The sequence below is a fragment of the Rhynchophorus ferrugineus genome, unplaced genomic scaffold, assembly GCF_030347505.1.
Source record: "Rhynchophorus ferrugineus isolate W39M unplaced genomic scaffold, kcgeb_rfMv2 rfM2, whole genome shotgun sequence".
Lineage (NCBI taxonomy): Eukaryota > Metazoa > Arthropoda > Insecta > Coleoptera > Curculionidae > Rhynchophorus > Rhynchophorus ferrugineus.
In genome coordinates, this window is record NW_027472581.1 from 88890654 (window position 1) to 88905645 (window position 14992).

Sequence of the window (14992 nt, forward strand, 5' to 3'; positions counted from 1 at the left end):
GTTCAGCCTTTAACGGTTAGTCTATTTTTAAATCCGTTTTGTCGGATGGTCTGTTCTGTCATCTGTTAACAAGCCCACATTGTCTTGTTTTTATTTCCATTTATTCTTGGGCAATTACATTGTCGATTATATTCCTTTAGATTATTAAACTTTATTGTTAACAATATTTAACTTACTACGTTAAATTTAACCTAAAAAAATATAGTGCATTTTCTTGTAGTGTTGACTATATTAATGTTAATATGCCTATATGTCAAAACAACCTATAAATAATTGTCAATTTTGATGTATTCTGACAAACAAAAACCTATGAGTTTATTTAGGTAAATAACCCTAAATTATAATTATTAACACATAAATAAATATTAATTTGTCGATTGTATTTTTTTACATAGAAATATTACTCACTCAGTTAATAATTTATCCCCCTAATTTTCTAATAATGTCTTGTTATATTGTCAATACGCTCTTAGATAAAAAAATAATTTTGACGAATAGCCTAAAACATAACCTCAAATTATATTTATTTTAAATATTACTTATACTATTGTTTCTATGCTTGTTAACGTTGTTTTAGAATACATATACATTATTAATTTAATAGAATCAATCTTATGTCAAATATTACTTTATAACTATGATACAATTTTTAAATTAACAATAACTGTTCTAACTTTAGTATATTTTCACATTTTTTCGTACTTGGCACTCTAAAACGTATTGTCTAGTCAAAGAGTTATTTCTATAATTATATCTATATATGACAAGACAATGCAATACAAAACAAAAATTATAGATCTTCCAATAAAACAGCCAATATCCGTCATCAAAATTTATGATGCAGCGTTGTCGCACCAAATTTAAGTTTTCGTTTATTTTGATTCTGACAACAAAACACTACTGTAAATAAAATAATGAAACAAAAATAACGTTATAAAATATAATTTATTTTAACATTAATTATTACAGTTAATTAATATAGTTTAATTAAGTTAGTTTAATTAAATTAAATAAAGTTTGTAGATTAGAATTATTTTATTATATTTACATTGACATACGACAACGGTGTCGACCAGTACGAACACAAGTCGAATTTTATGTGTTATATATTCGGATGCATCAAACTTCATTCTGTCTCTTTTTAACTAGAGTAATGTCAATTAGTAAAATCAAAACAAAAAAAATTGCTCGGAATTTAACAGTGATTTTACGTCTTTATAAACTGAATTTGGCAATACGTTAGACGGTGTTGATGGCACGCATTGGCTGTTTTATTGGATGGACTGTATTAAAATTCTTGTAATTTAATTTTAATTAAAGAAATGAATTCATCTCTTAAACACGTAAAAAATATAAGTCTAATATTTCATATATTGACTATATTTATGTCATTTGCAGTCCTTTTTATTTTCAATTTGATGTTTGTTGTTCATTAAGTTGCATATTTTTGGGACAAGAACATTATTAATTTATTTGATAATATTCTGTCAACAATATCTCACATAAAATTAATGGTGTCTATGTCAGTGTCAAAATAATATATAGGAAAGTATACAGTTAGTGAATATTACGGATTGTACAAATTCCTATGTACCTCTTATATTTGATTTGATATTTATTGTTTATTAAGTTGCATAAATTATAGCTTTAGTCTAGAACTTTACTAATTTATTTAATAATGTTCTGTCAACAATATCTAACCTTAAATTAATGGTGTCTATGTCAGTGTCAAAATAATATGTAGGAAAAGTATACAGTTAGTGTATTATTATGGATTGTACAAATTCCTATGTAATTTTTAGTCCCTTTTACTTTTGATTTGATATTTGTTGTTTATTAAGTTGCCTAAATTATAGCTTTGTTCGGTAACATTACTAATTTATTTATTTATGTTCTGTCAATAATGTCTAACCTTAAATTAATAGTGTCTATGTCAGTGTCAAAATAATATATACGAAATGTGTACAATTAGTGAATATTCCCGATTGTACAAATTCTAAAAACATTTTTGGACCTGTTTGCATTAAAAATTATGACATAGGTCATGTTACTTTTGTTATTTAAGGTTTGTTGTTTTGATTATTTTTATACAATTATAATACATAGTATTTGTTTACACAATGCGGTTTCGGTAATATTACCGTGTTTTTTGAAGATATACAGTTGCGATAATTATAAAAATCCTTTTAATCCGACATATAAACGGATTGTATTCATTTCGACACGTAAAAATTTGACGCGATTGTTCGGCATTTAGCTATTAGTCTATTTTTAACTTTGTTTTGTAAAATTATCGGCGTCATATGTTATTTCTCGAAAATGTTCTGTTCAGTTTTATTCATCTCGAAAATAAAAATCTTTTTATCCGGATCTTGTTTGAAAGTGTCTAGCTGAAACCTAAAAAAAAACCGACAACACATCATATCGACAGTTACATGTTCGAGACAGAGGCGCCTCGCGATTGGTCCAGCTTAAATAGCACGTGTTCAATGTGACGGGTCTCCGGGGTGGATGGTTGCACGGTGTGTGGTGACACTGGGTGTTACATAAAAACAAGTCCGCACTTACTTCTTGGATCTTCATCTTGGTCTTGACGATCTTTCGCCGGACCTCCGTCTCGTAACTCTCCTCGACCGTCTCCACCAGGCTCTCCTCGCCATTGTCGGACATTTTTTTTTGTTACTGATCCGCTACGGAGGGCCACGCACGCTTTAATGGACACCGACTGCGTCACTGGTTATTTCGATCTGAACAGGACGCTCTCTTGGCAAAGACTGACGGGCGCTTTTCTAAATTTAATTCTCTTTTGCCGCCGAGAGAGTTTGTCCGAGCGGAAGTTTGTTGTACGGTTTTTAATAGTCCAGAGGCTTTTCTCTCGGCGGGCATGGGTGTGTACGTACGTATTATTGCCGTATTGTCTTGCCCGAGCTAACTCACGTCCTATGTTCGTTTACTTTTCGATCTGGAATTGCAAAATTCCCATCGATTTCGGACGCTTCCAGGATGTTTCGCGATCAGTGGGATGCGTTAGTAGGACGGCGTTCAGTAAATGTTAAGTAATTACGTTGTTATTAAGTAATTTTACGGAAACGATCTCTAAATTGTTCTTTTCATGAAATAATTCTATACTTTTAATAATTCTGAGAATATATATTTTTTTATTTATTAATATGCTATTACTAACAGGTCAATTTAAATTTTTTTTGTTTCAACATAATTCCCTTCAAGGGTGATACACTGATTATAGCGACCCTCCAACTTGTCGAAACCATTTTTGTAGTACGATTTGTCTTTTGCTTCAAAATAGGCCTCAGTTTCGGCGATCACCTCTTCATTCGACGAACATTCTTCCCAGCGAGCATTCTTTCGAGATCTGAGAACAGGAAATAGTCGCTGGGAGCCAGATCCAGATCTGGAGAATACGACGGATGAGGAAGCAATTCGAAGCCCAATTCATGGATTTTTGCCATCGTTTTCAATGACTTGTGACACGGTGCATCGTCTTGGTGACGCGGCACTTTCTTTTTCTTCAAATGCGACTGTTTTTCAGCGATTTCGTCCTTCAAACGGTCCAATAACGCGATATAATAGTCGCTGTTGATGGTCCTTCCTTTTTCAAGGTAGTCAATGAAAATTATTCCATGCGCATCCCAAAATACAGACGCCATAACCTTGCCAACCGACTGTTGCGTTTTCCCACGCTTTGGAGCGGATCATCGCATGCAGTCCACTCGGGTGACTGTCGATTGGACTTCGGAGTGAAATGATGGAGCCATGTTTCATCCATTGTCACATATCGACGCAAAATCTCGGGTTTATTACGCTTGATAATCTTTAAACACTGCTCCGAATCATCAACTCGTCGTTGTTTTCGGTCAAAAGTGAGTTCGCGCGGCACCTTCTTTGCACAGAGCTTTCTCATAGCCAAATATTCGTGAATGATATGATGTACACGTTCAGTTGATACCTTTACAGTGTCTGCTATTTCATTCAGTTTCAATTTACGGTGGTTCAAAATCATTTTGTGGATTTTTTTAATGTTTTCGTCGGTAACAACCTGTTTTGGGCATCCACTCGGTTCTTCACCGTCTTCGGTGCTCATTTCACCACGTCTAAACTTACCTTACCAATCTTGGCATACCAATCCTTGATGGTTCATTTTTCTGGGGCAGTGTCCGGAAACTCGGCATCAAGCCAAGTTTTTACTTCAACTGTATTTTTCCCTTCAAAAAGCAATCTTTTATCTTTAATCTACACGAAATTCCTTTTTATCAATTTTTTTCACAGTAACAAAAGCTCACTCAAAATGGGCCAACTAAAAAATATATTACCATTTACCCACCCCACCCCATCATCAGTTGATCCTATGACCGTAACTGCTACTTCTTATTGTTAGTAAGGAGATATCCGTAACCGGTAACACCGTTAAGAGTCACAAGGGCCATGCAAGGACATGGCGTTGTTATCACACCATGCAGCTCGCGGTACCTGAGTTAATCGCTCGCCAGAGAAGGTCGAGACAATTTGAACTTGCGGGACGTCCCTTCTCTGATTATTCTACATTTCTCTAGATTATTCTACTGAAAAATTTGTTCTGAAAAACTTGAGGACGTTCAACCTGGCTAGGTGAGATGTATTTGAGATAGACAATGGAGCCGTATAGAACGACTGATCTAACCAGCATCTTGTACAGGAGAGATTTTGTTGAGAGAGGAAGCCCGCTGACCCGGCTGATGAGCAGGAACAGCAGATTGACAATACCTTGACCTTTCTGGAGGGACCTTTGAATCTGGGAGTTCCACCTAAACTTGCAATCGAAGACAAGACCCAGATAGGTGGCTTCTTCTGACCATGGAATTTCGGGGTTCTCGATTTTAAGACGCGAAATGCTTGGTGCAAAACGCTTCTTATGGAAGAAGATGGCCTGGGTTTTCTGTGGGTTGACTTGCAACCTCCAGAGATGTAACTACTGGACCATCTCATCGAGTTGTCTTTGGAGTCTGATTTGGATGTGCGGTGCTACTCTTGAAGAAGCAAAGTAAACAGTAAAAAGCAAAGTAAAAAAATCTACCTCAACTTAGTGGTCTCCTAAGGATATTTAAAAGAAAAAGATTAAATAAAGCGGGTGCCAGGGGGGACCTTGTGGACCTCGATGGTTTTCCGGCTAGAGAGAATATATTTAATCTTCACCTGGGACGATCGTCCTGACAGAAATGATTTGATAAGAGCGGTTAGGTGATCGGGTAGACCTAATCGAATGCATTTCGCCACTAAGCCTTCGTGTCAAATCTTGTCAAAGACTTTGGTTAGGTCCAAGAAGACCGCTCCAAGTCTTTCTAGCACAGTTGATTTTTGCGGCCAGCCCATGAGCCTGAATGGCTGAGTGTTTGGCGCGGAACCCGAGTTGCTCATCTGGAGTGAGTCCTAATTCAGTGTTGTCCATAGAGTAATAGACAGATAGAGAGAAAACCCAATAGGTGTCTCTGGAGAAAAGTTTCGTTAAGTCTAACATCCAGATGGGGTCATAACAACCCATTCAAGTAATAAAGCAGAGCAGATTAGACCCAATGTCAACCTATGGTACTGGATAGTTAGAAGATACTCTCAACTTGACCTAAAATCAAAGAGAATCAAAGGGTCTGTTTTTGTTTCCAATATTTCCCCTTTTAACCTGATTTACGTTTATATACGCTGAATAATTCAATAATAGTAATCAGGTTAGGTTGCTTATATTGGTACTTCACATTTTCACCAAAAAATATCGTTTATTAAAATACACGCAATCATCTAATATACTAGAAGAATGATTTTTCTACTAAATGCGTTTTTAATCAAAACTTGATCCAGCCTGCTTGGTGGTGCAGTTAAGGCGACAGAACGGTTCTCCTACTGTTGCGATAGTTGCGCGTTCGAATCCTGCTGGAGCATGGGTGTACTTTATGTTGGTAATTGTAAATGTCTTTATAGGTAATAGTGGAAAACCCAATAAGAAATAATCATCCCAGTCACGCTAGTAACCAAGCTGCGTAGTCTTCTGGGATGGTCTAACCAATCGGTAGGCTTAATGCCGAGGACCTTGGTTCGGGGCCCACGTTAAAGAATAGATCCAGTCCAAATAAAACCCTCGTTGGTAAAAAAGAGACTTTAAAATATGTATAAAAAATTGATCCATATCCAAGGATAGGAACGTTGACAACATATGGTACCATTAAGACGATGCTGTGTGCCACACAAATCTTATTTTACTTCAGCATAATAGTTTACTTATTAATTTTCCTGAACAATCTTCAGATTCTATTAAAATAAATCATTATTAACAAGGCCTCCCCTTACCAAAATGATCATTTTTACCATTATTAGAAAAAACAGACAAATCAAAAATGAAAACCAATTAGGTAATGATATCGATGGACCACCCTCGTTTCCCATCATAATGCTCAGTCACATCTTTATGTCACTTTACAACCATCACATTTGATGTCGTATGTCTTTAAGTATACATCAAAATAAATAAGTGATCAATACCACCCCATTTAGTTAGTTAAACAAATGATAAAAATACATGTATTAATTTACATACATGAATACATTTCATATAAGTAATGTGTAACTAAATCTTTTTTACTTCAGAATAATAGTTTACTTATTAATTTTCCTGAACAATCTTCAGATTCTATTAAAATAAATCATTATTAACAAGGCCTTCCCTGACCAAAATGATCATTTTTACCATCATTAGAAAAAATAGACAAATCAAAAATGAAAACCAATTAGGTAATCATGGATCACATCAATGGACCACCCTCGTTTCCCATCATAATGCTCAGTCACATCTTTATGTCACTTTACAACCATCACATTTGATGTCGTATGTCTTTAGGTATACATCAAAATAAATAAATGATCAATGCCACCCAATTTAGTTAGTTAAACAAATGATAAAAATACATGTATTAATTTACATACATGATTACATTTCATATAAGTAATGTGTAACTAAATCTTTTTTTACTTCAGCATAATTGTTTACTTATTAATTTTCCTGAACAATCTTCAGATTCTATTAAAATAAATCATTATTAGCAAGGCCTCCCCTGACCAAAATGATCATTTTTACCATCATTAGAAAAACCAGACAAATCAAGAATGAAAACCAATTATGTAAATGATATCGATGGACCACCCTCGTTTTCCATCATAATGCTCAGTCACATCTTTATGTCACTTTACAACCATCACATTTGATGTCGTATGTCTTTAAGTATACATCAAAATAAATAAGTGATCAATACCACCCCATTTAGTTAGTTAAACAAATGATAAAAATACATGTATTAATTTACATACATGAATACATTTCGTATAAGTAATGTGTAACTAAATCTTTTTTTACTTCAGAATAATAGTTTACTTATTAATTTTCCTGAACAATCTTCAGATTCTATTAAAATAAATCATTATTAACAAGGCCTTCCCTGACCAAAATGATCATTTTTACCATCATTAGAAAAAATAGACAAATCAAAAATGAAAACCAATTAGGTAATCATGGATCACATCAATGGACCACCCTCGTTTCCCATCATAATGCTCAGTCACATCTTTATGTCACTTTACAACCATCACATTTGATGTCGTATGTCTTTAGGTATACATCAAAATAAATAAATGATCAATGCCACCCCATTTAGTTAGTTAAACAAATGATAAAAATACATGTATTAATTTACATACATGAATACATTTCATATAATTAATGTGTAACTAAATCTTTTTTACTTGAGCATAATAGCTTACTTATTAATTTTCCTGAACAATCTTCAGATTCTATTAAAATAAATCATTATTAGCAAGGCCTCCCCTGACCAAAATGATCATTTTTACCATCATTAGAAAAAACAGACAAATCAAGAATGAAAACCAATTAGGTAATGATATCGATGGACCACCCTCGTTTTCCATCATAATGCTCAGTCACATCTTTATGTCTCTTTACAACCATCACATTTGATGTTGTATGTCTTTAGGTATACATCAAAATAAATAAATGATAATGCCACCCCATTTACTTAGTTAAACAAATGATAAAAATACATGTATTAATTTACATACATGAATACATTTCATATAAGTAATGTGTAACTGAATCTTTTTTACTTCAGTATAATAGTTTACTTATTAATTTTCCTGAACAATCTTCAGATTCTATTAAAATAAATCATTATTAGCAAGGCCTCCCCTGACCAAAATGATCATTTTTACCATCATTAGAAAAAACGGACAAATCAAAAATGAAAACCAATTAGGTAATGATATCGATGGACCACCCTCGTTTTCCATCATAATGCTCAGTCACATCTTTATGTCTCATTACAACCTACACATTTGATGTTTGTATATATTTAAGTAAATATCGAAATAAATACATAAGTAATACCACCCCTGACCTAATAATCCATTTGTTAAAGAAAACTAGTCACCAATACAACAATGTGTTTGAAGCTCAAGCAATTCAATTAGCAAATGTTATTTGCTACAACTGACTATTCATAACAGAAAACCAAAGTTACCAACAAATCGATATCATTGAAATCATAGCAATTATCCATTCCAAAAATGTATGTTTTAAAGATGGTCCAGGAATTGGCAATGAAATAAAATAACGGATAGATCTACATAACATTTTATATTGTATAAATAATATTAATTAGTTCAAGGAATGGCGGAAATACATGTGATAGCCGGTCTACATATTAGCCATCATTAGAATTAACATTTTGTCTAGCAAACAGAATACAGATGAAGAAAAATCTATTAAAAAGAAAACTATTAATAACAAACAAGTAACAGGTCTATTTATAAAATATATCAGTAGTACAGTGCCATTGCCACCTTATATAAAATCAGTAAAAATCGTCGAAAAATAGTTATTTTATCTGTATCGTTATTATCTGTAAGTTCTCGTTAAATAGTTCATATATTCTGTTGAGTAGCTAAAGCGTCTTTGAGTTGGTCCGGTCGAAATACTCCCCTTTCGGTTATAATGCCGGCAATTAATGATGCGGGTGTCACGTCAAAAGCGGGATTCCAGCATTGGATACCTTAAAGAGAAAATATACAAGTTACCTACAATAATCACCAGTTGGAGTATTGTCAGCATAGACATTTACAAGCATTTGATGCCTTACAGCTGTACCTTTCTTTCAGACAAAGCAGAAAACTGAATAACTTTTGAAAACTAAACAAATTAAAATGTACTCGCATTATGTCAAGTTTCTTTCACAGGCCTACTGACAGGCAATTTTGAAGCACACAAAAAAAAGAAGAATCAAATAAGGTCAAGGCAACTGAGATCCATAAAATAGATCGCATTCTACGTTAAACCAATAAGTATATAAAGAGTATGAACAAAATAATCAAATATTAGTTAAACATTTTAAAAAACAAATCTTCACCCACCTTTAGCAGCTATTCTATGTTCACCCACATGAGTCATTTCTCTATCTGGTCGCTCCTCTATTACAATGTGTTCACCACTTGAAATCTTGGAATCGATCGAGGTGAACGGAGCGGCCACATAAAATGGCACACCATGATATTTCGCCACAACAGCTATTTGATAAGTTCCAATTTTATTGGCGGTATCTCCATTGGCGGCTACCTAAACAAACGTAAAGAAATCTTGTAATGACAAGTTAATTTTATTTTTATCTATAAACGTACCCTATCTGCCCCAACAACCACCGCTGAAATATTCCTACTCTTCATTAATGCCGCCACCATATTGTCACAAATCAAAGTTGCCGGAATCTTTTCATGAACTAATTCGTATGCTGTAAGTCTGGCGCCTTGGTTATATGGTCTAGTTTCAGTGCAATAAACATGTTCTGACAAAATAAAATCATGTTGTTAACATTAAATGCATCTAGTAAATATAAAAAAAAGACACAAAATCTAAGACATTCTTTATATAGAGAACATTAATATTACCTAGTCGTTTCATTGCCTGTAGACTTCTGATGACTCCTAACGCCGTTCCATACCCAGCAGTAGCTAATGATCCTGTGTTACAATGAGTTATTACACGCACTTGGCTATCACCAGACACTCTAGACAGAATTTCTTTGGCACCATTATCACCTATTGCTGTATTGTCAGCAATATCCTTTTCTAACATTTGTAATATTGTAGATAGGAACCTAAAATTTGGTGACTTTTATTATAAATGAACCAAAAAAAAAGTAAAAAATAATTGTTATGTCAATAGTTTGTACATAATGCAAACCACAAAATGAAGGTGAATTTATAAGCAGAAAAACATCATACATACTTCGATTTCATACCATCTAAAGTTATGTTCTCATCTTTACTCAATTGATTTGCTAAATCAATAAGTTCTTCTGCTGCAGTTTTCATGTTAACTGCAGTAGGTCGAGATGACACTAAATAATTCAACTTTCCTTCGATGTCTTGCCTTAACTGTTTCTTTGATTCAAATTTCTCATTTTGCATTTCAACTGCTAAACTTAAACATCCCACAATAGCTATAGCTGGAGCGCCTCTAACCTAATAGTTAATACAATTGGAAATAATATAGTAATAGTGAAAAATATATTGTACGCACCTGCATCTTGTTAATGGCTTTCCATCCATCTTCCACTCCTCTTAATTTCAAATACTTCGTAGCAGCTGGCAATAGTAACTGGTCTAAAATTTCTAAATTATTCGTTTCTTGGTTATAAATGATAGCTCTTAACGACATTTCAAACGACTTAACAGGTCAACGCACTAAAAATTTAAGACACTGTCTGACTTATTTGTAAGTATTTTATCACAGCAACATTATCCTCAAGAATATCACGTTTGCGTAATCACAATTCAAGGGATGTTATCAATTCTTCCGTGCCGGTTTTGAATAGTAAAAAAAGTCTGTCAAATTTGAATACTGACATTTATGTCATATAAAAATGATAATATATATATTTGTAAGAAAAATAACAAAGCCATAAAATGAAATTGGCTTTCAAGTTTTCTCAATGTATTTATTTTATTTAAAAGGTGCTTTTAAGTGAAGCAAGAGCATATATTTTTATCATTATTAATTGTTACAATGGTTCCCAAAGTGTATCCTTTATTCTAATAATAAGTTTGGATAAATATAAAATAATAATCTGTAGGCAAATATGATCATATTTATCTTTACTCAAAAATCTAATAACCTAACTTGAAAAAGACATCAAGTTCTTTTAAAATTACATGTTGCAATTTTTTTAATTTACCTCACATATATGATTTGGATCCCCAAATCTATTATGTCTAAATATAATTATAGCTACTAGAAACTGAACAATCTATTTTGAGTTCATTTAGAACATAGTATCGTACTGAAACTCGAAAAAATTCAAAAAGATCACTGAAAAAGATAATAACATAATTATAACTATTAATAAAATTACACATTTCCTGAAATTATCCAGGTTAAGGTGGATGTAATATGCTTGAGACTCAAAATTTTCTATAAATAAAACAGAAAGCATGTATATTTTATAAATATATTTGATAATAAAATAGAGATTCTACATATAATATGGTATGTATATTATCAATTATAACATTAAATTGTTTGATTAATGAAATAACTTTTCATTCAGGCATTGCTAGGGGCACAACTAGTTATTACACTTATAATGATAAGTGTTATACAGAAGTTGGGACCACATTTTTCTCTTGCAAAATGGTTTCTGTGCTCAACAGGTTTAATTAGGTACCTTTATCCTACAAATGATGAGTTACGACAATTAGCTAACATACCAAAAGATCGAAGCAAAGCAAAGAAGGGAAACAAAAATTCCCAAAATGGTAAAAATGTCCCAGATACATTTCATATCGATAGATCCCTTGATGTACAATTGGAAACTGCGAAAATAAGCCACCTAGATGTTGTACTTTTAAAGTTCTATAATGAATATCAGTGGCTTGTGGATTTTTCACTTTATACCTCAATGGTATATTTCTTAACTGAGGTAATTTATAAGAAGTTTGATTTAGATTTTTGTGTACATAGAGCAGTTTTAGGTTTATCAAATATGGTTTCCGATTAAAGATGAAGTGAACTTAAGTATGGTTTGGTGCTTTTTAGTAATATTATTTGCACTGTATCCTTTCATAATTCCAACTCAAAAATTATTGAATTCATTGATAATATTTTTTCCTTAACAAAAAATGTTCAGGAAATTTCTCTTATCTCTCACCGTTCAGTATTTTAAAGGGGAAGAATCTGTGGGTGAGAGATCAACTTGCATTGTAATGGGTTTTATGTACCTGTTAATTGCAATGATTGTACTTATTGTCGATGAGAACACTTTAGAGTTAGGATTAGAAACAGCATATACATCTTTTAACCAAAGTGCTTCACAGTTTTTAAGCAAACAAGGCTTAAACTCATCGTAAGTTTTAAATTGCCTAAAATGATTGATTATAAATTAATGGTGGTATTTAACGGTAGTGGTCCAGCTTCAAAGATATTTATTAAATTTTGTATAGCTGTTTGGTGTGCCATCCTAGGAGCTGTTCTGACCTTTCCCGGAATGAGAATAGCGAAAATGCACTGGGATTTACTCAGGTTAGTTCACAAAGGCACAAAAACATTCATAAAATTAATTTTCTGGATATCAGATATTTCAGAGAAAGCAAACTTAAGCAGATGCTACTTAATATCAGCTTTGCCTTGCCTTTTATCCTTGTAATATTATGGATCAAACCTATTGCAAAAGACTATTTAACTGTCAGGATATTTTCTGGAAGAAACACTCCTCTGTAAGTTGATTATAGAAAAATAAGCTATTTAATTATCCCAGTTGATTTTTTTTATAGTTTAACTGAAGGAACCTTTGAAATATTAAGACTGCTTATTGTCATTTCCACCATCATTATTAAGATATGTTTAATGCCGTGGTACTTACAAGCCTACTTGGATATGGCATATCATCGAACAGAAGAACAAAAGAAAGAAGCTGGAAGGATTACAAATATTGAGTTTCAGAAAAAGGTTGGTAAAATGATTTATTAATTCGTACTACTTATTATACTTGCAATATTTCAGATAGCAGCTGTGTTTTATTATCTTTGTGTTGTGACATTGCAGTATTTAGCTCCTTTAATTTTGTGTCTTTACCTTACGTTGATGTACAAAACGCTGGGCGAATATCAATGGTTTTGGTTAATTCGTAGTGACGCCAGTAATGGAACTTCTGTTAATGATGAGTTAAATGTGACAGTTAAGGAATCCATGACTGGCCAAGATCCAACTGAAGATTTGTACTTGACGTTAGATAGTTTGAAATCGGTAGGTCAGGAATGAAATATTTTAATTTATGCTGTGGGATGATATTAAATAAAGTCTAAAATATATTTTTAGATTTTTGGCGTAAAGGTATTCCGAGGCGTTTTCGGTTTTGCCACGTGGTGGTCCTGTTTCACGTATTTCGCTACAACATCGGTAGGCTTAATCTATCAATCCTATTTCTCAACTAAGTGAAATTTTAATGTACGAAGTATTATATAGTTTTGAGAATTATTTCGCGGCATGTAATCGTTAAGTAATTGTGGAATGTTCGAGTAGTTACCCTGTTTTATTGTTATGAATAACGAAAAATATTTCGCAGTTATAACTTTAGTACGAATAAATATTTTATAAACCATTTGTTGTTGTTCTTTGTGTGTCTTTTTACTGTTTGGTTAACTGGCTATACAATCGAAAAAACTTATCGGGAATTTCAATATTTTTCCGATTTCGATCGAAGGTAGAAAATTTCGAGTAGAGAAGGTATAAAGATTATTTTTTGCAGCTTTTATAATTGCATTTAAATTACAATTTTCAACATTTAAAATGGGTTTTTCATCATAAACATAAATAATAGAGAACTTCACTATATTATATATTTTCTATATAAATTATAGTCTTCAATATCAGCAGTCCTGCAACACTTTAATGCTTTTGTTGCCCCTTCAATGCTTCCATTGTTAACGTAGAGTAATAGAGAGACAACTCAATAGGGGACTCTGGAGAAAAGTTTTGCTTTGTCCAACATCTAGATGGGGTAAAATAGCCATTCAAGTAATCTGATTGGTCAATTTAAATCTCCATTATAGGCACCTGTAGAGTAAACATTTTGCTGTGACGACATTTGATTGGCCCTTGAAAACTCGGGCCATTATTTTCCATAAGAAGCGCTACGCACTGCACGTCTTGCAACTTAAGATCGACACCGCAAGAAGTAGTCCATGGCTGGATAACGTCACATACCTAGGTCTCCACTTGGACCGACGGTTCGATTAGCATTCCCTAATCCACAAAACAATTGGGAAAGGTTCTGGGATAGCAAACTTGCTATCTTCCCTATCTATACAAGATGTTAAGTTTGTTACACCCAACCAGGCGAAAGGGCTTCAAATTTTCCAAAATAAGCTCCTCAGGAGAATCTTTAACGCTCCACGATATAATCAAATTCATAGGGAAACTGAAGTTCTTCTGAAAGCGCGCTTGTTCGCTAGCTGGTCGACATTCTGGAAGCTTAGCACCTTGTCACCGCTAATCTCTCCTTTTTTTCAGACTACAACGACCTCATCCGTCGCTGCAGTCATAACTTTTGCCCCCATACGACAGCACCCAGTCGTGTGTTAATTCAAGATCACAAATTAACAGTTGGTTTCATTAGCTGCTCTTTCGCCAAGTCCTCGTGTCCAATAATGGCTGCTGGCTTGACGGATGCCATATCCCCAAGTTTAATGCAGTAGTAATAGCGACCGGCAGAGGTCAGCTGTGAGGCGGTTTCGGTTTAGTGTATTTGTAAGCCTAGAGGCAGTCCTACATAACCCTGTTCCACTTATTATTCCAGGGCAAGTCTCCTCGACCAGATATGCGCCATGCATTACACCGCCTGATTTTAGGCCAGACCAAATAAAATCTGTTTTCAACTAATAAACAATGTTC

General features: G+C 33.5%; 3 protein-coding genes across 8 annotated transcripts in view; 1 reads left to right on the top strand and 2 right to left on the bottom strand.

Annotated features, from left to right (window-relative positions):
• The window catches only part of tmod (tropomodulin), a 202799-nt gene extending 199847 nt beyond the window's left edge, over positions 1 to 2952 (bottom strand). For all 5 annotated transcript variants that reach the window (XR_013004564.1, XR_013004563.1, XM_076396837.1 and 2 more), the window contains exon 1: positions 2569 to 2952. Coding sequence is in view for 3 of the 5 variants with exons in the window: in XM_076396837.1 (XP_076252952.1) it covers positions 2569 to 2670 (102 nt within the window). In the remaining 2 variants the exon portion in view is untranslated. The remainder of the gene's footprint in view (positions 1 to 2568) is intronic.
• On the top strand, positions 1933 to 13700 carry emei (transmembrane protein 161-like emei). Of its 2 annotated transcripts, none has more exons than XM_076396829.1 (10): positions 1933 to 2065; positions 11478 to 11590; positions 11652 to 12023; positions 12076 to 12155; positions 12231 to 12446; positions 12506 to 12622; positions 12676 to 12816; positions 12874 to 13048; positions 13103 to 13345; positions 13418 to 13700. In XM_076396829.1, exons 2-10 carry the CDS (start codon positions 11588 to 11590, stop codon positions 13535 to 13537), a joined length of 1467 nt encoding a protein of 488 aa, XP_076252944.1. In that variant the 5' UTR covers positions 1933 to 2065; positions 11478 to 11587; the 3' UTR covers positions 13538 to 13700. The 2 variants fall into 2 exon arrangements, with proteins under 2 accessions (XP_076252944.1, XP_076252942.1); XM_076396827.1 differs by lacking the exon at positions 1933 to 2065 and adding an exon at positions 11004 to 11124.
• Positions 8668 to 10918, bottom strand: LOC143191603 (methylthioribose-1-phosphate isomerase). The gene is made up of 6 exons (XM_076396851.1): positions 10625 to 10918; positions 10331 to 10566; positions 9991 to 10199; positions 9724 to 9887; positions 9460 to 9661; positions 8668 to 9101 (listed from the first exon to the last, which is right to left on the bottom strand). Exons 1-6 carry the CDS (start codon positions 10760 to 10762, stop codon positions 8974 to 8976), a joined length of 1077 nt encoding a protein of 358 aa, XP_076252966.1. The 5' UTR covers positions 10763 to 10918; the 3' UTR covers positions 8668 to 8973.
• Positions 13701 to 14992: the final 1292 nt, after the last annotated feature.

Excerpts from the sequence above, each read along its gene's own strand:
- LOC143191603 (XM_076396851.1), bottom strand. The coding sequence starts at position 10,762 with ATGTCGTTAAGAGCTATCATTTATAACCAAGAAACGAATAATTTAGAA. Across the intron at positions 10,567-10,624 it reads AAGCCATTAACAAGATGCAG|GTTAGAGGCGCTCCAGCTAT; the intron begins GTGCGTACAATA and ends ATTAACTATTAG. Across the intron at positions 10,200-10,330 it reads TTAGATGGTATGAAATCGAA|GTTCCTATCTACAATATTAC; the intron begins GTATGTATGATG and ends ACCAAATTTTAG.
- emei (XM_076396829.1), top strand. Across the intron at positions 12,447-12,505 it reads AAACAAGGCTTAAACTCATC|TGGTCCAGCTTCAAAGATAT; the intron begins GTAAGTTTTAAA and ends ATTTAACGGTAG. Across the intron at positions 13,346-13,417 it reads CGTTAGATAGTTTGAAATCG|ATTTTTGGCGTAAAGGTATT; the intron begins GTAGGTCAGGAA and ends ATATATTTTTAG.